This window comes from Schistocerca nitens, chromosome 1 (assembly GCF_023898315.1).
Source record: "Schistocerca nitens isolate TAMUIC-IGC-003100 chromosome 1, iqSchNite1.1, whole genome shotgun sequence".
In the NCBI taxonomy this organism is placed as follows: domain Eukaryota; kingdom Metazoa; phylum Arthropoda; class Insecta; order Orthoptera; family Acrididae; genus Schistocerca; species Schistocerca nitens.
Window position 1 is genome coordinate 591,979,529 of NC_064614.1, and position 27,974 is coordinate 592,007,502.

The 27,974-nt window shown below is 42.0% G+C and overlaps 1 protein-coding gene across 2 annotated transcripts in view; it reads right to left on the minus strand.

Annotated features, from left to right (window-relative positions):
• The window catches only part of LOC126255935 (USP6 N-terminal-like protein), a 158,794-nt gene that overhangs the window by 99,336 nt on the left and 31,484 nt on the right, over positions 1-27,974 (minus strand). For both annotated transcript variants that reach the window (XM_049955441.1, XM_049955442.1), the window contains exons 2-4: positions 21,055-21,286; positions 17,745-18,024; positions 17,481-17,641 (exon numbers count right to left, since the gene is read on the minus strand). In XM_049955441.1, the coding sequence (XP_049811398.1) occupies positions 17,481-17,641; positions 17,745-18,024; positions 21,055-21,286 (673 nt within the window). The remainder of the gene's footprint in view (positions 1-17,480; positions 17,642-17,744; positions 18,025-21,054; positions 21,287-27,974) is intronic.

Genomic DNA, 27,974 nt, shown 5'->3' on the forward strand with positions numbered 1-27,974 from the left:
GACTGCTTCCATTCAGTTGCTCCCACAGAGTGGTTTCATTGAAAGAATGAATGAGTAGGCCAACCAACACAGGAAGCTACAACCAATTTAATCAATTCTTTTCCAACAACTGACTAAATATCTTCATTCGGTTTTCCCATCATTACCTGTATGAGGTAATAGTGGATGTTATGTTATTATTAAGCAATGTCACGTTTCTACTATAATGGATCGCTTCAAGTTTTAATTCTTTTATAGATCTGAAAATGATCAGACAAACAAATCATCTTATAAACAAAACTTGCAATAATGACTGCAAACCAATTGTGATTAATAGTCTAAAGCTGTCTAGAACACTTGAGTTCCTTCCAGGTTTTCATAGAGAAACACCACTTGTAAGGAATTTCCAAGTCTTGTCATAAACAATGAAGATATCAGTACAGGTGTTTCACTCTTGTTGCTAAAATGTTTAAGTCTTTGGTTATGAGTATGGAATCATATGAAGTTCTAGTACTGCTCAGCATTCACTGACTGGGGTGTTGCATACACAAGGGCACACTGACATACCATTATATGTTTATGAGGCAGACATTTTTTCTTAAGTGGAATGCTAAGCGATAAGGAACTATTAGAGACTCAGTAACAGTGTCATTGTTAATGAAGATACCAAACGCTGTTGTAGAAAACAGTTACACATGCGACAAAGCCCAGCCAGTACCTGAGAAGATGGGGAGTGACCTCTCATTGATATTTCCTTCCTACTGCCTTTCAACACTATAACCATGTTCAATGAAGTATGTTCCGAAAACACTACCAAAGGAATGGGAACAGAGGAAAACCACAGCTTACCCTGCAATAGAGCTCTACATGGAGGGAAACATCAATACACTAAGTTTGGGTCATTCCTAGAGGCATACTTGAATGACCTAACTGGCTAAGGTGACTTTTCACAAAAGCCACAAGATTTGTGTTCAGATTAGAGGTGGGTCATTTGCAATTGATCAGGTCAAAAGGAATGGTTCACTAAAGTGAAGGACTGAGGAACAACCTCAGTTGCAGTCTGTCTCATTCCTGAAATGGCTGCTCATTGTTCCCTTCGGTCACGATTGGTCTCGTCGGCCAGTCTGGCTCCCCTGTACCCGTTCCTGCCTTGGCCAGACTAGTTCTTTCATTAGTCACTCATGCCAGTTCCACTGCTCCTAGTTCAGTATCTTGTTGTCACTCGTTTCATTCACTGCACTCCCCTACTGTCATTACAAACTGTTCTTGTACTCTGGACTTATGGTTCTGTGTGTTTTATTGAGCGTCCATAACTGGTAATTTATGAGTATTTTATAATTACACATCTTACATAAAAATTACATTGTATGTAATACATATCTTTTTTCAGGTATGACGGGAGATGTATTTAGAAATTCACATTTTTTAAATTATTTGTACATTTTTTTAAGTTGTTGTGTAAGTTCACATAAAACTTATGAATTCTATATTTCTTCCATAAACAAAATGTGACACTTAGGAAGACTAATTTTTCATGTGTTGCTGTTTCTTTGTGCTACCTACTAGTTTGTTTCATTTTCTTTGTGAACAAAATGAAGTTGTTCGTGATTTAGGCTTGTTAGGAAATGGGGAAGGGGTACATCACCATTCAAAAAGACACTGAATGCCAGAAGATAGTATTTCCTTTTAATCTCAAAAAATGATTGTTTAGAAGCAGATTTTAATCCAAAAACTTTATACTTTCAACTTAAGTATTAACTGCTGCATTAACTTTAATAACACAGTCTACAAACCTACTATTTGCTAAGCTTGTGAGAAAAATATGACAAGGAAATCATATTTTCTTTTAAAACAATTTATTCTTCCATTAAGTGTCTTCTTTGACTCAGAATCTCATAACTCTCAGACAGCCTGAAGCATATACAATGTGTAAATGATAACTGTTTACAACGTACCACAGTCATGTTTAGGAAGTTGAGATGAACTATTTTATACAGGACACTTCTGGTCTATCAGGTCAGGAAACAACCTCAAACTGGCCAACTAGAACCACCTAAGCTACAGCCTATGTTCAATATTTTCATATTCTCTAGCTATCTATGTGTAAAGCATTACTCCACTAGAGAAAATTAATATGATTTTTTAGCAGGAAATTTAAAGTAGTTAAATTTTTTACAGGCATAAGTTTTCCCTGGAGACCATAGTTTTTGAGTTATTACAGAAAAAAAGTACAAAAATGACCAACAAATGTTGCTCCCTCCCCCCCCCCCCCCCTCCCAAAAAAAAGTATCCCCTGCCAGTCAGAATTGTTAGTATGTTGTTCATGGTAGTGTACAAACCTTTGTGACTACACTAATTATTTTCCATATTCCTTGATATTTTTTGGTCTTCACTGACTGGACCATTACGAATCAGCATAGCTGGCTATTTAACGTGCCCTTAAGGGGAAAAAGAAAGAAATACAACTTTTGTAAACATTACGCAAAAATTCATTACACGGACAATTCGGTCTACACTTAACCCATGGGAGCACAACAGTTTTGTAATTAGAAAGCCAGATAAACAAAACAATTTACTGTTAGTTTTATGATGTAAAAATTCACAAAAATGTTAGGTAAAATTTACACAAATGTCCTATTTAGCATTTGCAAGTGCACAATTATGCTGGTGGCATAATAGCCCTGTCAATGAAGACAGAAAAGGTCAAACGTGAGAAATAATTCGTGTAGTCACAAATTTTTGTACAATGGTAGGAGGGAGTGCATGAGCAACGTATTAAAAATTGTGAATGGTGGGGGTCAAGAGCTAGGTGCGTCACTGCATTTTTCAATATTAAGTTAAATGGGTGAAATATGCATCAGATTACCAGCAGTGGGCTAGCTGTGGATTCTTCTTTTATTTTATTTTCATATACATTTGCGCATAAAATTTATATTTTATGCGTAGTAGTAAGTAATTTACAGAATTGTTGAATTTCATATTCATTTCACTCTCAACTGTTAATTAATGCCTGACTACCTATGCTCACTCGACTTCTCTTCCTCAAATAACTGATCACTTATTTCATGCACAAGCCATGGCCCTCCTTTCAAATGTTGGAGTGATAAAAATCTGTCACACCCCCCCCCCCCTCTCCGCAATTGTAAAGATCTTCAAAATGGTGGCATGGGCTATGTTGTCAAGATTTTGCAAAAGAGTAGGCTTTTTATTGTCCCTGGTAACGTTACGACAATCTTTCAGCACGTTTATGTAGTTGCTGCCATTACTGATACAAAGCGTCTAATTTTAGTACACTGTTTCTCAGGTCCTATGTTGGAAGACATAATATCTCCAAATACAATTTCTGTTCCTGTACAACTAGTATGGCACTTTGAGCCTAGTTAATACACACACCGACAAAGTGTAAGGGACATGTAACAGATTACTGGCCACTTATTTCATGTGAATATGCTTTATATTTTTTCTGTAAATGAACTGATAATGAGGACATCTTCCCTCAAAAGTGAATGATGACTGGGTTCTCTGGTGGTCTGCGCTGAGGACATCTTCCCTCAAAGGTGAATGATGACTGGGTTCTCGGGTGGTCTGCGCTGAGTCATCAACAGGTACAAGTTCCATAATCCCCCTACTTCCATTCAGCCAGCTGGCTACTGTGATGCTTTCTGAGAATGCATTCAGCTACAGAAATCAAAGTAAACAACCTGTCTAGATTAGGTAGTCAACAAATTTATCATGCAGAAGTGACACTTGGCTGGACATCTCTGGATTTTTCAGATTTTTATAGTCCAGGAGCCTCCCTTCTGCTTATCAGTAAGTTCAAATATCACACACCTCGTTTTGATATGGAATGGAGCTCCAGAAAAGAAATCATAAATTTTAGAAAGAGTCACATAAGAGCAGCCATAACAACACTTCAAATTTTTATCATTGAGTTGATCAACACCATTCTCCACTATTCAGTTTTCAATTATTTTGATTATCTGTAATTTTAGATATCAATATTTATTTGTAATGGTAGACAATGTACACTGAGATTCTCTTTAAAACTTTTCAAAGTAGCTTGTAAAGGCAAATTAGTAATGAAATTTTAACAATATTAAAGACGCTAAAATTTTCATATTCTGGCAGTACATTGTGGTATCACTTCAATAAAAAAGATGTGGCTCGAGGGGTATGCAAATATTTCAAAGTTGTCATTAGTATTGCTAGAGGCTCTATGGGTAACTTAAAAAGCTATCTCACAAAGAGACATCCCCCAGTGCCACTGGAAAGCATGGGTTTTTGACCTGGATCTCCACCATCAACACCTGCAGGTACAAGTTCTATAATGTCAACTGTGTTTTACCAGTGATCCGCACCAGCCTCTAATGCATTAGCCTCTGCTTCTGCTACAGGAAGCAACAATCATGTTTGACAAATTCTGTCAACCTTTTTAAGCTCCCAATTTATAAAATCAAAGAAAATGACATTCAGTCACTTAAAATGATTTGTAAACGATACCATCTCTTCAGGACTATGGAGGATACAGAATTTAGGAAGTTTGTCTCCCTGCTCTGCCTAATCAACTTCTCACCTACTTACTGCCACAACTATCTAATCAACTGTGCAATAACTTACACGGAAAACGGTTTTTGATAGCGGCAGTCACTTTAACAATTGACTGGTGGACTTCCTTGAATAACCAAAGTTTTACTGTAATTACTGCATACCATGACACGAAGCTCCATTCGAGTGTAATGAGTTGCCTGGAATTTCACCTCAGCACATTGCCAAAAATATAGTTTTTTTCTAAAAAGAGAAGCAACCAACTGGTCAGTACATAACAAAATGGTGGCAGTTGTAAGTGACGATGCAGCTAACATTGTTGCTGCAGTCAAAATTTGTAAATGAACTCAGATGCCCTGCTATACCCACACTATTGATTTAATTGTCAAATCAAGTATAAAACTGTAGCGACTCCTTCCTTTCCCTCCATCTGCAGCAGCAGACGACGGGCTGTGTAGACCAGAAACCAGCTTCACAACACCCTCGTGGGTCGCTCCTGTCAGGGGGAGAACACAGACGGCACGCTTTCCGGACGTTAGGCACGCTGAACTGTCAGTCAATCAGTCTCTTGTTCCGTTCTGATGAGGAAACATCCCCAGTTGTGCTCCCGGTAGCTCGCCAGCACAACACCATGTGGCCTGTGACATCAACAGCTGCATTATTGCCGGTGTATGCAAGAAATGCAGAACTCCTATCCCACGCTCGTGGCCGTTGTCCTCTTGTGATCCATTTAATGAGAGGAGTGCTACAGCATTTTCTCCATGGCGCCTTCCTGAGCTGTGTCTTCTCGAAGCGGTTCTACTGACTACAGGAGTATGAAGCCCGATGCCGGATGCCTAGTTCGTCGCCCGGGTATTAGCAATTGGAGTACTGCATGCAGTGTAGTGCAAACAGTGCAGTGAAATGCAGTGCATGCCAAGAATACCGTGCTGATTTATTACTATCTTATCCCTAGCCATTTTAGCATTCCTTTGCCACCAAGCGCACCATTGAAGCATTTTTTCCCACCCTGATGACGACACCCAACAAAGGTTGTAAGCCATCCGTGGTCCACCCAGTGCAGACCATTTTCAGTTAAGAGGTATTAGCCCATTTTGAATGTTACTGTAGCCATTAGCTTTTGGATTAGTAAGTCAGAACCAGTAGGTGTGGCTCTTCCAGCGTGTCCCTTCATGTACTACCGTTTTCTTAACTAGCACAGGGTGTGTGTAGAAGGGAACATAATTCATTCCATCATTGATGACCCCCTCTAAACCATAGCACTGAGTCTCATTACTGGTTTTCCTTTTTTCTTAATATTCCAATTAGCACAATCCACACTTCCAACTAGGTCAGCCGGACGCATCCAGCTTGCCACCCACCCACCCCCCGCCCTCTCCACCAGCCGGCACCCCACCACACACGCCATCCCTTCATGTGCACCAGCGTCCCACTCCCGCGCCCTCTGCGTACTCCACCCCCACCCCACCCCACCCCCACCCCCGTCCTGCATCACCATCCCCCTCCCGCAAGTGACAGACGTGCACCTTGACAAGGTACAGTGTAACCATTAACCATGCGGCATAATGAAGACACCTTCCCCAACAAAACATGGTGGAGATTGTATTGTGCGATCTACACGGCGCGTGCCCCACCTGCCTCCTCCTCTGCAACATTGCCTGCCAGCACCCTCTTCCACACACCACAAAATGCTATATGCATGGTTAATTTGCGATGTCTCTGCCACATGTTCCCACCCCTACTGCAGCCCAATGGGCTCTCTAACTGGCAGGCCACCATTACCACACCCCCGCCCCCGTGCACTTCAGAGGTGTCTGAACTCCGCACACAACTGTCAGCACTACAGACTCAGCTGACCAATGGTGCAGCATGCTGAGCACAAGCCGACTCTGCAGACCCTTCCCCTGGTCACACTGCTGCTCATTCGCCCTCCCTTCAATCCGCAAGACCCACAAATGTGATTCGCTTCCACTGTGGCAGTTTTCACAAGTTGCTCTATCATGAGTGACGCAGCGAAATTCGGGAGGGTTGTTAGCCACCACCACCGCCCACATCCAGATGTTATTTCACACCCACCCCCTTTGGCAGCTACAATAAACTGAATGAACACATCATCTCCAGCTTTGCACCCTCAGAACTGCTATGGCCACTTAATTTGTTATTATCCGAACAATGTGACAACATGCACCTGTCTCTGTTGCCGGATCACATCTGAGCACTCGCCGAACCGCACTCCTCCCTGAGGGCCTGCTTCTGAACTGCTGGGTCGTTCACCTTCCTGACCCCATTCAGGCTGCCTGGCATCGCATGCCCATTTGTTTTTAGGCGACACAATGGTCTTGGCCAATAACTGTCTGAAACCCTGAACTCCACCCCCATCGTGGCTACATCATGGAACTCTGGCTACCACCCCGCACCTCCTGCCTGCTGTTCACCCACCCCAATCCAGGACGTGTGCAATGTCACTCATGCCACCTGCCGCTAATGACCCTCTGCCCAGCACGCAGGCCACCAACCTCTACCAGATTCCGGCGTGCCTAAGCTCAGAGATGGCAGCATTTACCATCAGTGTTGCCCACCTATATCTCACACACCCACTTCCAGTTGCTGCCTTACCTCACACACCCACCGCTAGGTGCTGCCCTCCCTCACACAAGCGAAGCCGACCCAGGCAAAACTGCAACCCCCGCAGCTGTGGTCCTAACTGCGAATTAGGCACAGTGTGCTGATACCACCAGAGGTTTGGCGAGAACGAGACCCGCTGCAGGCCTCTTTGCTCTTGGTCCCCAAAACCCGGCAGCCACCAGCAGTAGCCAGGCCCAGTTGCTGTGCCACTTCAGAGTGCCTATTTGTTTGGGACTTGAATGATGCTAATCTCCCAGCCCACTAACTCGACATTGGCTCCGACTTACCCATATTCCCAAGCAAACAACTCCTAAATTCCAGTCCCCACTCTCCCCTCCTCATCACCGCCTTCAACAACTCGGCCATAACGACCTATGGGATGCATTCCCACTCGCTCGACTTAGGCTTCCAGTGCGAACTCCCGTGGACCTTCACAGTCACCGACCCCATTCTGGGCACTGACTTCCTCTGTCATTACGGCCTATTGGCCAAGGTAGAAGGTAGTGAAGCCCAGTTTAATTGAGGGCACTTCCGGCAAGACTGTCCAGCACAGCTCCCGCCCTGCCATGTGCTTTGCTGTGAAATAGCTGGCTGTTTCAGGTCCATATGCTCTGCTCCTTGCAGAACTCCCCCTCCTCATGCAGCCATCTAGCGCCCCTTGGAATGTTCAGCATGACACTGTGCATTAAATAACAACTACCCCTGGCGCTCCAGTTTTCTGCCGACCCTGTCCGCTACCCCCTCACAAGTGCAAAATCACACAAAAGGAGTCTGAAGAACTGTTCACTGCCAGCGTACTTTGCCCTTCCAAAATCCCATGGGCTTCAGCTCTTCACCTTGTCCCCAAGAAAAACGATTCCTGGCCTTGTGGTGATTACTGCAAACTCAATGCCCATAACATCCTGACCGCTATCTGGTCCCACTCCTCCGCACTTACAGTGATGTCTTCTCTTCAGTAAGATAGATTGCACTAAAGCCTACACACAAATCCCAGTCGCCCCAGAGGATATTGAGAAAACAGCCATAATCACGCCTTATGGGCTGTTCGAGAATGTATTCATGACATTTGCCCTATGCAATGCCGCACAAACCTGGCAGCGGTTTTTGGACAACACCCTTCGAGGTGCATGAGGGTGTTTCGGCTATCTACATGATATACTCATCTACTCCAGAGACCCACATGAGCATCACCAACACATACACAAAATTTTTTCCTGTCTACAGAAAGCTGACATGATGATCTACTTGGCAAAATGCGTTTTTGGGGTGAGTGATGTCGAATTCCTTGGACACGTTGTCTCTGCCATCGAGTCCCTGTTGGACGCTGGTATGGATCTTAGCTGGAGGTTGAGATGGTGTCCGCATTCCAAAGGCCGTGGGCCAGGTCCAGGTCGCCTACTTTACGTCCAAGCTCTCCGATACACAATGCCACTGGGGCACATATGAATGTGAGCTGCCTGCAGTCCATGAAGCCGTCCGCTATTTCCAATCTTCAGTCGAGAGATGAGTCTTTACAATCTCTACAGGCCAGCACCCCCTAGCCTCTGGTTTTTGAAGGAAAGACATAGACCAGATCTCACCCTGACAATTTGGGCTATAGGATTATATTGCACAATTTACCACCGATGTCTGGCATGGGGCCAGCATTGACAACATTGTGGCAGATTGTCTTAGCCGCTCCTGTGCCATCACCCAACCCTTAGACTACAATGCCCTGACTGCTGCTCAAGAGTGCGACCTGGACCTGGCCCACGCCCTTTGGAATGCGGACACCACCTCAACCTCCAGCTAAGATCCATACCCGCATCCAACAGTAAGACCTGGTGTGTCATCCTTGTGGATCCTTCACAACCTGATGGCTCAATGACGGGCTGCCCCTTCCTCCCTTCCGCCTTCCAAAACCCGTCATTTGACTGTGTCCACGGCCTCACAAACCGGCCTCACACACCAGGCATGTCCGCTTCCGTCACCATCATGAAACAACAATTTGTCTGGCCGGGCATCCAACATGACTGCAGCAACTGGGCCTGGTCCTGTGTTCCGTGGCAAGGTTGGATGGCACGTTCACTCCCCAGCGGCCACCTTTACCCCGACAACACCAGTTCACGCACTTTCACCTTGACATTGTCAGCCCACTACCATCCTCCAACGGGTATCGATACCTGCAGACAATTATTGACAGATTTTCTTGCTGGCCGGAGGCCACTCCTATTCCACACATTTCAGCCAAAACCATGGCTCAACCTTTGTTCAAACCTGGGTATCCTGCTTCGGTTGCCCTCATGACATTACTATAGATCTTGGGTGCCAGTCCACCTCACCATCTTCTGATCTCTGGCAGCCACCTACGGCTCCTGTCTCCACCATACCACCAGCTAGCACCCTGCTGCTAACAGCAAGGTGGAGCGGTTCTACCAAACACTTAAAGCTGCCCTCACATGCTATTCTTCTGAATGGTCTGCTGCCCTGCCCTTTGTACTTCTATGCCTTCGGATCACACACAAAACTGACCTGGAAACTTTGATAACTGAGCTGGTCTACAGACAGCCACTCTCCATTCCTTGTGAGTTTTTGGAAGCGACCTCACTCCCTCCTGACAGCATCATCCCAGGTTTTGTGCAGCAGCTCCAGGGCTTTATGTCCCAACTGTGACCAACACCTCCACAACGGCATGATGTGAATTGTACCTTCATCCTCTGGGACCTCAAAGCATGCACACACATCATGCTTCAAGTGGATGCATACCAACCGCCTACCAGCCCTCAGAATTCGGCCCCACACCTGGTGGTGTGATGCGGAGAGAAAAGACATTCTCCATTCATCTGAATGGAGTCACAACAACTACCTGCGTAGACAGGCTCAAGCTGGCCTATGTCCTAGAGCCCCCTCCAGCCAACAAGCACAGCACCACTGAGGTAGAGTTGTCCTCACCTACCACCGGATCCAGCCACAGCACCATCAACAACAGCGCCCAATAAAATGCAGGCCAACACCGTTCCCTCTGGTATCCCTGATGTACCGCCAGCTGATGCCACCCCGAACACCGTATCCGACACACCACCAGCCGACGCTGCCTCTGGTCTCCCACCAACCGACTACATGAGTGACACACCTCCCAGTGCCTAGGATCCTGATGTCGCCACCGCACTGGCCTATTCGCAGCCTCAAGCCGACATAGAAAGTGCCCTATCCCCACAGGTGCTCACCATGCTCAACAGAGTGTCGTCACCACTGCCACTAGCAACTGCAGCATGGAGCAACAATGGTACTTTGCGTGCTCCCAATGACACATGCCCCTCCCCTTTCACTGGAAACCACAGCATGAGCACAGCATGCCCCACAGAAAGCATTATCAGTAAGCTTCTAGCACCCCTCTGCACAGTTGAAACCGGTGTTTTCCTCTCGAAAGGGCGGAACTGTGTGGTGACTCCTTCCCTCACCTCCATCTGTAGCAACAGACGATGGGCTGCATAGACCGGACATCAGTCCCACAACACCCTCACTGGTCACTCCCGCTAGGGGGAGAACTTAAGACAGTCACGCTTTCCAGACATTGGGTATGCCAAACCGTCATTCTACCAGTCTCTTGTTCCGCCGCGACGAGGCAACATCCCCGGCCACGCACTCGGCAGCTCGCCCGCGCAGTGCTACATGGCCCACATCACCGTTCGCCGCATCTTTGCCAGGGTATGCACGAAGCACAGAACTCTTATCCTACACTTGTTGCCATTGTCCTGTTGTGGTCCATTTAATGAGAGGAGTGCTACCATGTTTTTCCTCGCTGCCTTCCCAAACTGCATTTTCTTGAGGCGGTTCTACTGACTACAGGATTACAAAGCCTGATGCCGGATGCCCCGGTTCCTCCCCCTGGTATCAGCAATTGGAGTACTGTGGGCAGTGTAGTGCAAATAGTGCAGTGTGCGCCAAGGCTTCCAGGCTGATTTATTACTATCCTATCCCCAGCCAATCTGGCAATCATTTGCCACCAAGTGTGACATTTAAGTTTTTTCCCCCACGCTGCTGGACAACTCCAAACAAAGGTTGCAAGTCACCCATGGTCCGCCCAATCCAACCCTCCTCGATTGAGAGGTATTTCAAATGTTACTGTAGTCATTAGCTTTTGGATTACTAAGTCAGAATCAGCCTGTGCAACTCTTCCAGCATGCCCCTTCATGTACAACCATTTTCTTAACTAGCACCAATTGGGAGTATGGTAAAAAGACTTCATTTGCCAAAAAAAGATTCATTTGCTTCATTTGTTGTTCTACATGTCAAAAAGAGATTCATTTGCAATGAATAAATTTAAAGAAATGCAGGCACAAATGAATCTGCCAATACTAAAATTAAAACAAGAAGTCCCAATGTGATGGAACTTGGCTTTTCAACAAGCTGGTCTGTGTTTTTTGGAATAAATTGTCCATAATTATAACTTCAACTGGTCTCAGAAACAATGAGCATAAATTGACGCTGGAGGGGTGAAAATAATAGAACATTCCACAACATTACTTCAAATCTTTTATGAAGTAACTAGCGAGGTGAGCACAGAGCAGAAAGATACGAAGGGTGTTCAATAAGTAATGAAACATGATTGTTTGCTGAAAGTAGGTTGGTTTTATTCAGGATAGCAATACACCATATTATTCTCCACCCTTTTGGCTACAAAACACTATTTTTCAACATTCAAAAATGGTTCAAATGGCTCTGAGCACTATGGGACTTAACATCTATGGTCATCAGTCCCTTTTCAACATTATTAACATTCAATGTGATGGACTTATACCACCTTACTGGGTGGACCTGTATGTTTGTATGGTACTACTCTCCTGGTCAATGGCAGAACCATCAATACGATCAGCCTCGTAACACACAAGCAATTCTGCGCAGGTGGAACTTTGTTGCTCTTTATGGTCTTCTGTTAGACAGTGAAAAACCCAGTGGGCACACACTTCTGGGTACTCTAACTGGTGGATGAGCACGCCAGCACCCCCAAAAGAGACGTCTAGCAATGCAGCAAGGTGGGTGTTTGTGATCCATCGATAACCTCAAATGAGTATCCACACATTTTGACATTGCAGGAGTCATAGCTGTGTGTGGCCAGCAGGCACACAGGACATCAGACAAGTGTGTGCGACATTATTGCAATGGTGATGCATGCCTCGCCCAACAACTCCCCATGCTTTTGTTCACTGCCAGGTCTCTGCAAACATTCTGCAAGACCCTATGAATATCTGCGATGCTCTGGTTTTCCACCAAAAGAAAATCAATGACAACTATCTGCTTGGAATGCACCTCCATTACAGACACTATTTTGAAGGTTATGTATTGCGCCAACCCTCTCTGAACTTCATGAAACTTTAGGGGCCAATTTGTGAATATTCCACGATATCCCAGAACAAATCACATATTTTTCATCCGAAATTTGCCAAAAGGATACGAAAAAGTGTTCCATTACTTACTGAATGCACCTCGTAATTTTCTCATATACCAGTAATGTTAAATTGATACTGAAAGTGAAAAATCTGAAGTAAGAAATAATAATAAATGAGACTACTGTTTGCTATAAATAAAAATAATCAGTCATGGAGAGCCTTTGACCAATTTTCCTTGCAAGTGAGAATGCAGACAACAAATTTTAAGTATTTTTGAACACATGACTGAAGGTATTAGTGATCCAATTATTATCTATGAAAGTAATTGTGACAGTCTAGTTCAAAAAGACACTTATTCAAAGGTGACCAGTTTCAATCATTACAAGTTCTCCTTCAGATCTAAATGTAATATAATACATACAGGATATGAATTAGAGGGAGAAAACAGAAGAACTTAAAATTAACAAAACATATATTTACCCATTATGATGGACATTGGCCATGTATGGAGCAGGAACCTCAGAATGACTGTAGTCAACTGTTGGAGAGAGCAGTGCAGCTATTTCTTACATACTGGAGGCTCCACCTACAGCTGACAGCATGATGTCAGCGTTAGCCAATCACGTATAAGTTGAAAGAGTATGTACAGAAAGATGCACTAATTAGTAAATGAAACATCAAAATTACATAGAATAATTTTACAACAAAGAAGAAACAGCTTGTTAACACAGCTATTGTGAAATAAATGTACTAAAAGCTTTAAAAAGGAAACAAACATCATACTCACTGTGTGTGGGCTGCCCTCTAGAGGCATGTTGCAAAATAATTACAATGTTGTTGGTTTCTATGGAGATGATGGATGTCATATCAAGGGGATTTCCAAGAGATGGCTGTGAATATTGACAGGCGATGTCCAGCAGATGACCTTCCACAGATTTTCGGAGCAGTTGGTTACTGTAGAGATGGAAACCACTCAAGATCAACGTTTTCTATCTCCACAGTGCATCTATGGAAGGTCGTCTACTGGACATCACTTATCGATATTCACAGCCATCTCATTGGAAATCCCCCTGATGCTACATCTTTGGTATGGCATCCATCACCTCCATAAAAACCAACAACAATGTAATTATTTTGCAACATGGCATTAGAGGGCAACCCCTAGACAGCAATGTGATGTTTATTTGTTTCCTTTTTAAAGCTTTCAGTATATTTATCTCACAACATATGTGTTAACATGCTGTTTCTTCTTTATTGTAAAATTATTCTACATAATTTTGATGTTTTATTTACTAATAAGTACATCTTTCTCTACATAATTCTGTTGACTTATATCTGGCTGGCTAATACTGATATCATGCTGTCAGCTGTAGGTAGTCTCTTCAGTATTTAAGAAACAGCTGTATTGCTTTCTTCCACAGTTGACTACCGTCATTCTGAGGTTCCTGCTCCATACACAGCCACTGTCCATCAAAATAGGTATATCTATGTTTTATAAATTTTTTTACCTAATTTTAAGTTCTTTTAATGTTTCCCTCTAATTTTTTTTCATGTATTATATTACAGCTAGATCTGAAGATTATCAAAACTGGTCACCTTTGAATAAATCTTTTTGCGACTGTAGTGATTCGAGAATTTCTGTGTAAATTCTAGAACCACTCAGTCTTCTACCGTCTCGAACACACAATGTTCTGGATATGAGTGTGGGAGTGTAGAATCCAACCTACTGCGTGTCACATGTTTGTGTGTGCAGGTTTAAAATCAGTCGCGGAAAGAAAGTAGACGCGGGGACAAATGGCACCGACAAGTACCTGTCGGTCAATCCATAGATGTTTTAGTGAGTGTGTAATGAAGAACCATGGAGTTTATATGCAGCTCTGTGCTTATTGTGTCACTGACTTCTGTTATTAAAACAAAGAAAGCTGAAAAAGATCTCTTGAAAACTCTTGACATAACCTTGCTATCGGCAAGACTTATTTTCTGATTCGTGTTAAGAGAAGTTATGGTATCTAAGGCAACTTTCTTTTAACTGTAAAGTAATTTGTTTATGACATCTGGCTGTACAAGATATTTACGGGAAGTTACATATTTATGTGGAAAGTGAGAGTTTTATTGTGTATGGAAGTTAAATACATCGCTAATTGACGAAAAGTAAAGTTTGTATGTCTACTTATGGCATAAGTAGAAAGAGTCTAAAAATTCCTATACCTAGCATTATTCTATGGAGAACAAGTCAAGAGGGTTTTCAGCAGCCAGCAAGCCGGTAAAGAAGAGTGGCTGCAAGTTCCAAGTAAGTCACCTCGTGAAGAAGTGGAAGGTGGTTTCGGGCGGGATAAACCAATATAACCCAGATCCACACTCACACTTTAAGTCTTAGAACGTTAGACAATCTAGATTGTTATAATTATTTTCACAAATTTTAAGGCATAGCAGAATGCATTTGTTAAAGAAAACAATGCTCCAGAAAGTGCTACATAGTTGGTTATGTTAAGAAGAGTATTAAGGGGGATTTAATTCCAGAACAGAGGGGAAATGCCTTCCTTCCAACTTTACAACAATAATTCAAAGAAGGCAATAAACGAAGTCACGAAACACATAAGAGCAGCTTTTTTTGGTGTTATTTTGATCCACGGAACAACAGTGTGCTCACTGTTATGTGAGCACATAAGACGTTCATAAAATAAATTTCTGCAATACATACGGCTATTGGTAAATTATTGCATCAAGAAATACATGCCAGCCGTTGTCCCACAGTCCATAATGGATCAACAAAGACAACAGTAAATGTCTTTGTTTTAATGACTGTCTCCCCAACTCGCTTACACCTATGACCTCCTTTCACCTATTTCGTGGTAATACAATACTTTGACATTTTTCCATGTCCTCCATCAAACCTACCGTATTTACTCGAATCTAAGCCGCACTTTTTTTCCGGTTTTTGTAATCCAAAAAACCGCCTGCAGCTTAGAATCGAGTGCAAAGTATGCGGAAGTTCTGAAAAATGTTGGTAGGTGTCGCCACAACTAACTTCTGCCATCAAATACATGTAGCGCAACACAGGTATGCTTTGCAAGCACAAAGATAAATACTGGCGCCAAAACCTCTGCGTCCGTAAATAAATTAAAAGAAAAGGTAGAAGAATGAATTATGCCATGTATTCTTTCGTGTTTGCTGCTATCTCATTTAAATCCTGTCTGTCTAATAAACTACGAAACTAGAGCGAGACAGCAGCAAACGCGGAAGAGTATACATATCATGTCATGTTTATATTCGTATTATTCTTATGTTGAATAGTGATACAGTCAGAAATGAAGCATGGCAACTGACTAGATTCTTAAATATAAGATGACTAATTTCTGTGCAGAATGTAATGTACTAAAGAGGCATCTGCAAAGATTTTCAAACGGAGAAAAATTTTCGCTAAACTCTTGTTCAGAACATCATCTATCATACGCAGTCTATTATTTGGTTCTTGTTGATCATTATCAAAGAAAGCAACAGTGTAAGTAACAACAAATAGCACTATCATGCCATTGCTTCGCTTATGAGACAATTCCTCTCTTTTTTTTATTGTAAGCCGCGGTAGCGCGCACAAAAGCAAGCCATGCCGCGAGCGGCGACAGGTCGTGAACACTCATTACCAGAATGCGACAAACAATGCATGACACAGTACAATAACGCATTTTCAGCTTAGAGTGACGTAAACCCCTGTAACAAAGAGAACGACACTTATCAGATCAAAGCAAAATAAGCAATCGATTCAAACCAGACGAAGCACACGAAAAAGGAAGCGCCTGACACAGCAATGGCTACTTGCTAAAGCTTAACTGTCAAGCTTACAACTCGAACCAAACTACTGTAGCTGTATCTTCATCCATTCAACCTCAATTGTGTTTCACGTTGCAATGGACCAACTTTGTTTCGATTTGGAGGGGCGGTCTGAAACTTTTCTCTCACCTTGAATTTCGAGTCTCAAATTTCAGGAGCGGCTTAGATTCGGGAAATTTTTTTTCCCCCCCGATTTCAAGTCTCATTTTTCAGGTGCGGCTTAGATTCGAGTGCAGCTTAGATTCGAGTAAATACGGTATTTGGTTAGGATCTCATACCATGCAGTAATACTAAAGAATAGAATGGATATTAATGCACTGGTTGGAAAAACAAGTTTTTTTCCACCTGTAGTTACACTCGGGAACATAATTAAAATGTCACAGGCATACGTCATGCTTGCCCATATTCTTAGCTAGAGCTGTCAGTATCTGGAGAGTTCAGTGATTCCAAGTTCAGTGTGTTCATATGGCTTACTCAACATACCTCAGATGTCCTAATCATATTCTATGACACAATATAGCACCAAACTTTGTTGCATTTTCAGTTGTGCCTGAAGCTCCAGTACAAGTATTAAAAATATGGACAGTTCCAAAGTGTGTGAATGTGGTGTGACAAGACTGGCTCACTTCAGATGTATTATTAGGTTTACATTAAAGACTACAGTACTAATATGGTTAATTAGTGAAACCTTTGATACTAAAGTTATCACTTTCCTTTTTGTAAATTTTTTAGTTACATGATCATCACTTTCCCAGGTCAGAGAAAGGCTTCAAAACCACTACTTCAAACTCTCAATTTGGTTGTATAATAGTAACAAGAAAGACAACAGAAAGAGAGCAAGTATAATACTAAGATATGGTTGCCTATAAAACTGATTATATTTTATGCTCACAAGTTTGCATTTTGAACAATACCCCGTGCAATCGCCAAATACCTGTTACTTACTGTATTTGTCACAATTTAGTTTGATTGAAAAATACTTCATTTTAACCGTATTGATGGGAAACTACCTTTCATATCTTCCCTTTTTTTAGGAAAAATATATTTTATATGCCTCTTTAATCTCTTTTCATTTGCTGTTCCACAATCATATTCCTAAGATAATGAGAACATTATTTAAAAAATGATCCTTACCCTATCCAAAAAACATTGGAAAAACCACTTCAGTGTATAAATGCCTGTGTCGACACCATTTTTATCAAGGTGCTTCTTCAACTTCGGCAGAAATTTATTCATTATTTTGTCATGGTGTTCTTGGTAGCGTAGCAACTTCGGAAATCCAGGAATAAAGAAACCTTGAAATGGTGATAAACCCAAAAATTATAAATGATACATTAATAGTCAAGTTTACATTAATAATCAGCTCTGTGCACAAATAAAAACTGGGTTAATGCTTACCATGCATAGCATACTTCTTATCAGCAATTAAAATGGAAAGTGCCCAAAATGCATCTTCTTCACTTAGATACATGAGGAGGAGAGCAGCAATTTGTGACATACCCTGACAATAGCCAATATCCAAATTGTAAACACTATATGCAGAAAGAACATTAAAAAGTGCTTGCTGCTGTAGGCCATAACGCTCACGGAACATGATATGGTCACGGTATGTCCTATTGACGTCAAGGTCTATTTGTCGAATATCAGGTGACCAACGGTATGCTAGCTCTAGCATGTCCTGGAAGATAAATATATATTTTGTTATAAACAACAGCATTTTGCAATTAAGATGAGAGGCATACAATACAGGTCCATATACCTTTGAAACATTTATTTTCACTAACACTTTTAAAGCACACAAACTGGGCAACATTCTTACAGAACTGTCCATTAATAAGAAAAATGAAATCGTAAAGGCAAAAACTCTTAAATGAGTAATAGAAGTTACAGAGGCCATTTGCTCTTTAGATACTTACTTTCCCTAGAACATGACACGTTTACCTTGACATGGACTGTAAATGACCCTTCCCTAGCAGTTAAAACCATTTTCTTGATGAGCCCTGCTCCCCCAAATAACCTTTCTCCAATGTGTTTGTTTCTAAATCTGTGCTATTTTACTTTTATTCCTTCAGGAAGTGAAATATTAGTACTGCTGATAGGCACAGACAAAAATATACGACACACTATTAGTTTTCTGAATTAATAGTTCCCTTCCTGGGAAGCGGAAGAATAGGTTGAGGAAGGTTAAGAAAGAAATGTTCGACACTCAGATTCCAGGTTGAATGGGACCCACCAATTTTGAGCACATGGGGACACAAAGATGGGTCCCCACAGAGTTGCAACTCTCACTCATTCTCAAAATAGATGCATCCCTGTTATCCTGGGTCCAAGTGACCGGCTCTTCCTTTTTAACCCTCCACAACCTATCCCCCTCTTCTTGTGAGGGAGGAACTATTAGCTCTGAAAGCTAGGATAGAGTTGCCTAATTTTTTATATGCCTAATGGCAGTACTAATATTTGATCTGCATATTGGGCAGCAATTCTGTCTAAAAATTTATACTTTTCTAGAGAATTTTCCTTTTGGTACAGCCAAAAGAGTAAAATGTATATATTTCTCAAAGAAAATAGCACTGAAGGCATTACTACATCAGACAACCAAACAGTCAAATCTTTTAAATTTTTTGTTTCAAAGTAACATATTCAATGACAAAATCATTATACTCTTGAACGAAAGGGAGAGTATGCAACTACAGAAATTACAGACATTCTGTACAAAGACAGAAGTTCCTCTTTATTGAAATTAAGAACCTGGCATTTATAATGTCAGAAGAGTATTTATATGTGCTTGAACATTTTAATATAACAAACAACATGAAGAAATTAACATAACTCCATTTAGAGTTCCAGTCGTTACTTATCAGTTCGTCCGTGATGGAGCATGGTGTCCATTTCTTACATTTGCAACAGCAGGAAATATTAAAACCATCTCTCAGAGCTAAGACATAGCTTGCCTACAAAAATAATTAGTTTCACTCATGAGTAAAATAAATAGAATTTTAGAAAGATCTCCTGACAAAAAGACTATTTAATTTCCACATCTCTCATTCTTTGCAGTATTTTGTGAATTCGCAATACATTTGATACCAACCACCTCACCAGTTTCACAAGGGCAAGAAATACTGGGCAATATCAGCAAAGCGATGCAGGCACAGACTTCCTTAAAGGTCAATGTGTCACACTGCCACCACAATATTAACTGCCTCAGTCAAAAACATGTGAATGACATGGCTCATCATTTTCCAATTGACTGTAACAGCAGATAGCAGCACTCAGTGGAACGAAGTATTTGAAAAATCCAATGATCATCACTACTACGACTACTGAGCTGCCATTATCAGCAAGAACCATGTTCTCCCAATAGGGCGAAGAAGCCACCATCTTCCACAAATGTATCTGCAAACCATACATCATAGGTCAGAGATATTAACAAAGCTAACCATTGCTTTGCCTTCGTACAGAAAAAGATCTATCAGATGGATGAGGCACAGTACAAATACATATGGGTACACTGAAAGTAAGTCACGAGTGCAGTAGGAAGTACAAAAGATGTGGCATTTCTCACAGTGACAGGGTACATTTAAAGCCAGTGGAAGCTCCACATTAGCAATGTTACCATGAGATGAAATGAAACATGTGTTAGACAGTATACTGTTCTTCACAAATGATGATACAGTGAGCTGTTAGAAGAACAAGTGCAATTATCTACCTACAGCATTCTGCTAGAGCAGAGAGATTCTGTGAAACAAATTACCACCCCATCACTCCAAAATTGTGGATGTGGTTCAACAAGTTCTTCATTAGGGTATTTGCTGAGCACTCAATGTTAACTGATCGATCTTATTCTGAATTTTTAGATTTCAGTGAAAAATAGGAAACTGGAGAAAGTATGAAGACATTGGGCTTCAGTGTTTAGTGATCTGTCATTCTTAACATTAATGGCTCAACAATACTGAATTCAGGATCACTGCAGTAGCCAATAGTGAATGCCGTGTTTCACTTCATTGTGCTGTGATCATGCCATTTTGCTGGAATGAATGACAACTCGGTTCCTGGTTAAAACTGTGCATGTTAAACAGAATTTTCATTTGTAAAATTATCTATTAACTCTGCTATTCACTGGTATATGCTCAGTACGAAACAAATCAGACATAGTGGCTGCTCTGCATGGAGAACGTAGGGTTCACACCACTGAAGTGTTCTGCTTGAAACAATGGTCAATGTGCAAGACAAGACTTCCTCTGCTCCCTGCACTTTCCTCAAAATCAAATAAGAAAAAGTGCACACAGTAAATATTAGTGGATACATCATCTAGCATCCAGGCAGGTGGATCATTCCACTTTAAAGCATAAGAATTCAATGAATGGTCAAGATGGCTATCTCAGGTGCTATGAGTGATGGCATTATTGTGACTGGTCTCTACACAGACTCCAAGCAGCTGTTTGACTCTTGTCCAGATAACAACCATATCCAAGACAATCACTGTCACTCACTGAACTGTCATACATAAAACTGGAATGGTAAACCCTGAAAGATCTTCAGAATTGCATCATACATTGATCATGGTGGAATACCCTCAGAAAACTGAATCAATTGTATGTGACAAATGCTCAATAATAATATACGGGAATAATTCTAATACTTTCTCTGTATTATAATGATATGAAAGACAGGCTATTTCTTAAGAGTGGTAGTAACATCTGTTTCTTACCTGATATTTCCCTTTATTTTCTTCTTTGATGGCCTTCACATTAAGCAACAATGCCCACACTTGTCCGCGAAGAGAATTTGGTATGCCTTTGAAAAGGCGCCTTCTCATCTTTTCAGTTGTGACTGCTGTTTCCCACGAATTTATCATCTTAAGCCACTTTTTGACTCGTTCCATTTCAATTTGAATTTGACGTGCTTCATTTGGACCGGCTTTTGCTGGCAGGCGTTTGTCACTGTAAATAAAATGCTGCTTTTTCAACTGGCACATTTTAACAAGGCCAAACATTGTATCAATAACAATCAGAGGGAAAGAATAACAAACAGTGCCACAGAAAGTGATAAAGTCCTTGTTATTCTTTAATATCAGGGACTTAAACCACTATATCTTCACCTAATTCTAATTGAAATCACAAGGTACGTAGCTCAATGGCCACATTACAATTTATCACCAACTGAAAGAAAATTTACATTAGCAATACTGTAATCAAGCCGCAATAGAAGATTCCAGACAATTGTGGTGGACTTGGCGCAGCTGCTTATTGTGTCCATTTCAACCAATCACAAAATGTGATTTTTGTATACACCTGCGAGTTGTCGCAGCTCTACAGAAAACTATAGTGTTTACCTGCAGCTGTTTGCACTTCACAGTTGAAAGCTGGCAAGAGTGCCCTCAACTGTCGGGTTTCTTCCCATACGGGCTCTACTGTACGTTCTTTGTAACACATTCCATTTAATTACATTATGACAACAAACTCTGCTGAAACATCCACAAAAACAGGGACTTACAAACATGTGCTTATACACACTGTACTAACAATAAATTTAACACATGGATAATAAGTTACATACAATATATTTAAGCAGGCCAGAACTTGTCACACAATTCAGGCAGTACATCACGCCCTTGAAATCTGCCGGATTTAATTTTACGATCCACAGTTCCACAGCACAATTTTTACTGATGTACAATGGGTCAGTTTATAGAGTACATACTGCCACAAGCTATACAACATGCAATGTAGCATAACAGTTAGCGGCATTGGCTGGAATGCTGCAGGCTGCCAGTTCAAACCAGACCACCAGCAATTATTTGTTATTTAGTATTTATCATTCCTGGAAGGTTCTTGAAATTTCTTTTGTTTATAATGGTTGCATATTCTGGAATAGTCTATGTTTGTATTAATAGCAGTGCTCTCCAAACAAGAGTTCAATCTGTTCTGCCTGTAAGTGGTGTTCATAATAAACATGCTATCAGTGCTAAGTGCTGTATTTCACTGATGACCTTGCTTTTGGATTAGGACTTGAGTGTGGTTACAAAATGACACTGTTGGAGATACTAGGTACTTCAAAACCTAAATCACTGTGGCCCCAGCTAGGCAACGTAAAAGTTGCCTACACAAACAGGAACCAGAATACAGGAAATTCATAGTTCCCAAGGTCCGAATACTCAGGAAACCAATGGATTCCAAAACAGCAGCAAGTCACCTGTACATCAGACAGCAATCACTTGTTTTCTGGAGATGTTTGTCAGGCTCCGTATAAATAGATGAAAGGATCGACCAAATACCAAATACAAGTGGGATGACATGATGAGTGTTTGGAAAATGTTTATTTTTATTTGGACGGCACAGTGCAGCAGTCCTCTGACAAGGGAACCTCCCCATCGCACCCCCCTCAGATTTAGTTATAAGTTGGCACAGTGGATAGGCCTTGAAAAACTGAACACAGATCAATCGAGAAAACGGGAAGAAGTTGTGTGGAACTATGAAAAAATAAGCAAAATATACAAACTGAGTAGTCCATGTGGAAGATGTGCAACATCAAGGACAATATCAGCTCAGCAGTGCCGTGGTCCCGTGGTTAGCGTGAGCAGCTGCGGAGCGAGAGGTCCTTGGTTCAAGGCTTCTCTCGAGTGAAAAATTTAATTTTTTTATTTTCAGTTTATGTCACAAACTCTTATGTTTTCATCACTTTTTTGGGAGTGATTATCACATCCACAAGAAAACCTAAATAGGGCAAGGTAGAAGAATCTTTTTACCCATTTGCCAAGTGTACAAGTTAGGTGGGTCGAAAACATATTCCTGTCATGTCACGCACATGCCGTCACCAGTGTCGTATAAAATATATCAGACATGTTTTCCTGTGGAGGAATTGGTTGACCTATGACCTTGCGATCAAATGTTTTCAGTTCCCATTGGAGAGGCACGTCCTTTCGTCTACTAATCGCACGGTTTTGCGGTGCGGTCGCAAAACACAGACACTAAACTTATTACAGTGAACAGAGACGTCAATGAACAAACTGACTGATCATAACTTTGCGAAAATAAAGAAAAAAAATTTTTCACTCGAGGGGAGACTTTAACTATGGACCTTCCGTTCCGCAGCTGCTCACGCTAACCACGGGACCACGACGCTCCTGTGCTCAATGTTTCCTTGATGTTACCTATGTTGCGCATGGACTACTCAGGTAGTATATTTTGCTTATTTTTCCATAGTTCCACACAACTTCTTCCTGTTTTCTCGATTGATCTGTGTTCAGTTTTTGAAGCCCTATCCACTGTGCCAACTTATAACTAAATCTGAGGGGGGTGCGATGGGGAGGTTCCCTTGTGAGAACAAAGAGAAGCTAAATATCTGGAACAAATTCTAGGCCACACAAAAGAAAATATTTGGTGACAATCAGCAGCAAGTCATCTTAGCAGAAGAGCAGGGCCCTAACATCATGGGGAAATGACACAGTCTTACATAAAGAATGTTTTGCACCTATACCACATTGTGAACCAAAGTATGACAGAAGACGACAAAATTTCACGCTTGATTAAAAGAGTCACAGAAGCATGTACCAAGCTCTCCTAGAAAAATATGTCACAACAGCAGATGAATTCGCCATTGGTGCCAACAAATCAAGGAAACGTACAAGGAAAGAGTCGGATGAAAGAAGTATGAATGAATGTTGAATGAGGTCCCTATGGCAGTTGTGCAACACCACCATGAGCTCATTTCTCTCCTACACCATATAGGAAGAGAAGAGGTACAGCACTGTATCCAAGACCAAGTGGGCGAGAGATGGCAACCACAAATGTTGACCCCATACATCAGGATATAACAGAGAATATGGAAGAAGATGTGTATCTATCTGTAGCACCAATCTCTGCCACCAATCAAATGCATCACAAAGAATGGACTTCACTGCAGCTATCGAATGTCAAACTAGCTTTCGAACAATGCAAGAACAACCATCTTCTCCTTCAAGTATAGTGCTTCACAGAAGAAAAGACATCTGGAGGACAGAGGAGAACATGCTGCTGTGTTTTCACTGTAGATACTCTTGGCAAGTTTTATGTTCCTGCAGAGAAAGAAGATGAGTGTTTTATGACAATTACACTGCAAGAAGTCAACCATTAGAACAAACCCATTCACGTCAGTCAACCGCAGACAATTACAGTTGACCTGACAGAGTCCATTGACATAACTCGGATGAGGTCACTCTCCAACACGCCATAGCTGTTCCCCGTCGCCAAACAGAGGTACCAGCCACTTGCCCAGCTGCCGAATTAAGGCAAATAAGTGAGGTGACCATATAAGGAGGTGAGGCTGCTACAGATACAATAGTGACCAAGATGTCAGGAAATCTTGCTGCCATCATCAATGGCCAACCTTTTTAGGCTCTAGTACACTTCGGGGCTGCTGCTGCTGCTTCTGTAATGTTGAATATGTATCATCAGCTAAAGAAAACTATTCTGTGATATGAATGCAATTGTGCTGAAAGATGCAAGTGGGAAAGATGTCCAGCTAAAAGAAAAAAATTGTTCCAAGAGTACTATCAATGACAGAATACAGCCCTTGGAATTTGTCATTTTAACAGAAATTAGTCCATGTTATTCTTGTTGTGACTCGCCGATCATTCAAAGCGCCGCCGCGCAATTACGTGTGTCATCTATGTGCGGTGCTGTCTGCCAGTCATGCAGCAGCTGCACCACCTAAGTGGCCAGCCGAGCAGCGGCCGCTAGATTGGGACTCAGTGCTCATTCGAATGTTAATGCGTGCATATGTCTTGCTTGTCAACTTACTCTGTGATTTATATGTGTTGTGGCATTCTGAAATACAGGGTGTCCCAGCTATCTTGGCCACCCAAAATATCTCTGGAACAATAACAGCTATTGGAAAACGACTTTCACCGGTATCAATGTAGGGCTGGGGCCCATGAATGTACATATTTGGAAACATTCTAAAACAAAAGCATATGTGTTTCTTAACACAAACTTATGTTTTTTAAAATGTACTTCCTATATTTTTTCTTCAGCAATCCATAGCATGACAAAGCACATACACAATGGCGTTGATTGCATCGCAATATTCCCATTACATCCCGAGATATTAAGACGCGAAGTTGACGCTTGAAACACCTGACATGCGCTGCTAGCGCACGTCCTGAGGCTCAGGCGTGAACCCCATGCTGCCCGTAATCGCGATGTGATTGACATGTGTAATCACACTTCCATACTTATCAAGAGGTCCGAAACGAATAATACGGTCTGCTGCCATCCTGCATTAATGTCGTACATTCCAGCAGGTATTTATCCCATAGGCTAGGGGTGATGCAGTTCTGTAACATATCTGTGTACTGCAACGTTAGTCACAAAGTTAACTTCGCTTATCGTTAACCCGTTACTAAAAAAGTAATGCCGTTCAACGTTAAAACTTTACTTTACTGTAGATCTAGTGCAAGTGACAGTTAATCATTCACTCGTAATAGTAAAATTCATGTTGATGGTTTTAGTGAAACGAGCTAGTGGACTAAAAGTTTTACCGTTGTTTAGGTAAAAATGTTTTGATTTGAGAAGTTCAGGTAGGACATAGAAGATGAATGTAAACATGTTTAACCAATTAGTTTTATTTTCACATAACTATCAATGTTATGTTTATCTAATATGTTAAATGACAAATTGTTGCAAACAAATGTTTCTTAACATCACTGGGTAAAATGGCCCTTTGTAGAAACGTCCACTGTGATACCAGCACTACATACTAAACATAGCGTTCACATCTCATGCTCAAAGTGATGCCCATTGGCTTGCATACATAGGGTCACTCTGCGGATGAAAGATGCCCTACTTCGTGCTACTGTTTCCTCTTTGATAGCTGTACAAGCACCAATAATGCGTTGCTTCATGTCCTCTGGTGTTGTTGGTTCATGTTGGTAAACAGCATCCTTCACTGCTCCCCAAAGAAAATAATCCAGCGGTGTAAGGTCCGGAGATCGGGCCACCTCGTCCAATCCACCTACCAGGGCGTGCGCTAGCAGTGCATGTCGGGTGTTTCAAGCGTCAACTTCGCGTCTCAATATCTCGGGATGTAATGAGAATATTGCGATACAATCAACGCCATTGTGTATGAGCTTTGTCATGCTATGGATTGCTGAAGAAAAAATATAGGAGGTCCATTTAAAAAAAACATCAGTTTGTGTTAAAAACACATATGCTTTCGTTTTAGAATGTTTCCAAATATGTACATTCATTCATGGGCCCCAGCCCTACATTGATACCGGTGAAAGTCGATTTCCAATAGCTGTTATTGTTCCAGAGATATTTTGGGTGGACAAGATGCCTGGGACACCCTGTATATGTGTTCAACTTGATGTTATCACAATTGGCGACGAGGTAGTGGATTTTTCTTTTTCACCGTTGACCCACATGTTTCCACGGCTACTGTCGAGCAACTATTGCAAAGTCTCCTTCAACAGCAAACGCTTCTAACAGCGGCGATTCGCGATTTCATCGCGGCGTCAAATGCAGGGCGTTTCTCATCGTTGGCTATACCTCCTTTTCCTCCTTACGACGAGACGGCGGAAGACTGGTCTGATTATGAAAAAGTCTTCGACAGCACTTCTTAGCATTTCATGTCACGGACGAACAACCATGTAAGTCTCTGTTCCTTTCCTGGATTTCACCTCAAATGTATCGGTTGTTGTCGCAATTGGCTCCTTTGAAGGATCCTGTGTCTTTGTCCTTTGCTGAAATGTGCTCACTTCTGTCTGTCTATTTTCAAAAGCAAACGCATGTGGTAGCCTCTCGTGCTGCCTTTTATCGTTGTCAAAAACAGCCGCATCAATCCTATCGCGCTTGGGCTGCTGAACTTCAGTGTCAATTTGTTACTGACGTTCACAAAGAATCCTATGCCGATTCCATGGTACGGGATGCTATTATCTGGTCAGCGCCCGACAAAGAAGTTCGGCAACGTGCCCTTCAATTGGCAAATCCGACTCTCGATGAAGTTCTCTCCATTGCGCAGTATTTTGAAATTTCTCGCGCCGCTGGGGCGCAAATCGAGGCGTGGGGTGATGTCGGGGAAATACAACCTCTGTGCGCTGTTGACGACGCGTGCGGTGCATCCCTGCCGGCCGATGAGGACGCAGTGCGCTCCCACGTGCAGCCTCGGCCTAACCGTAAACAACCCGCTAAGAAACTGCATCAAAACCCCCGGCAACTTCCTTCATGTACGCGGTGTTTTACGAAACATTCACGCAAGGATTATCCCCAACGTTGGGCTGTGTGTCACAATTGCAAAAAGAAAGATCATGTGTCTTCCGTTTGCAAATCCGACCGCCTACATGATGTTCATGAACATGAGACTGATTCCGATTCCGTGTTGTCTGTCAATTGCACTTCCCTTTCAGGGAAGTTATTCCTAACTGTCCAAATCCTTGGTCACACGTAGGTGGATACCGGTTCTGCTGCCACTATAATTAATTCTCAGACGAATCTTCAGTTGGGTTCTCCACTCCTGTCACCTGTCACTCGGCAATTACGGACGTACAATAAACAGAAGATTTCTCTCTTGGGACAATTTAATGCTGAGGTATCTTACAAATACATCGTTCGCACTGTTCCCATATTTGTGGTCGACCAGAGTAACGCAGAG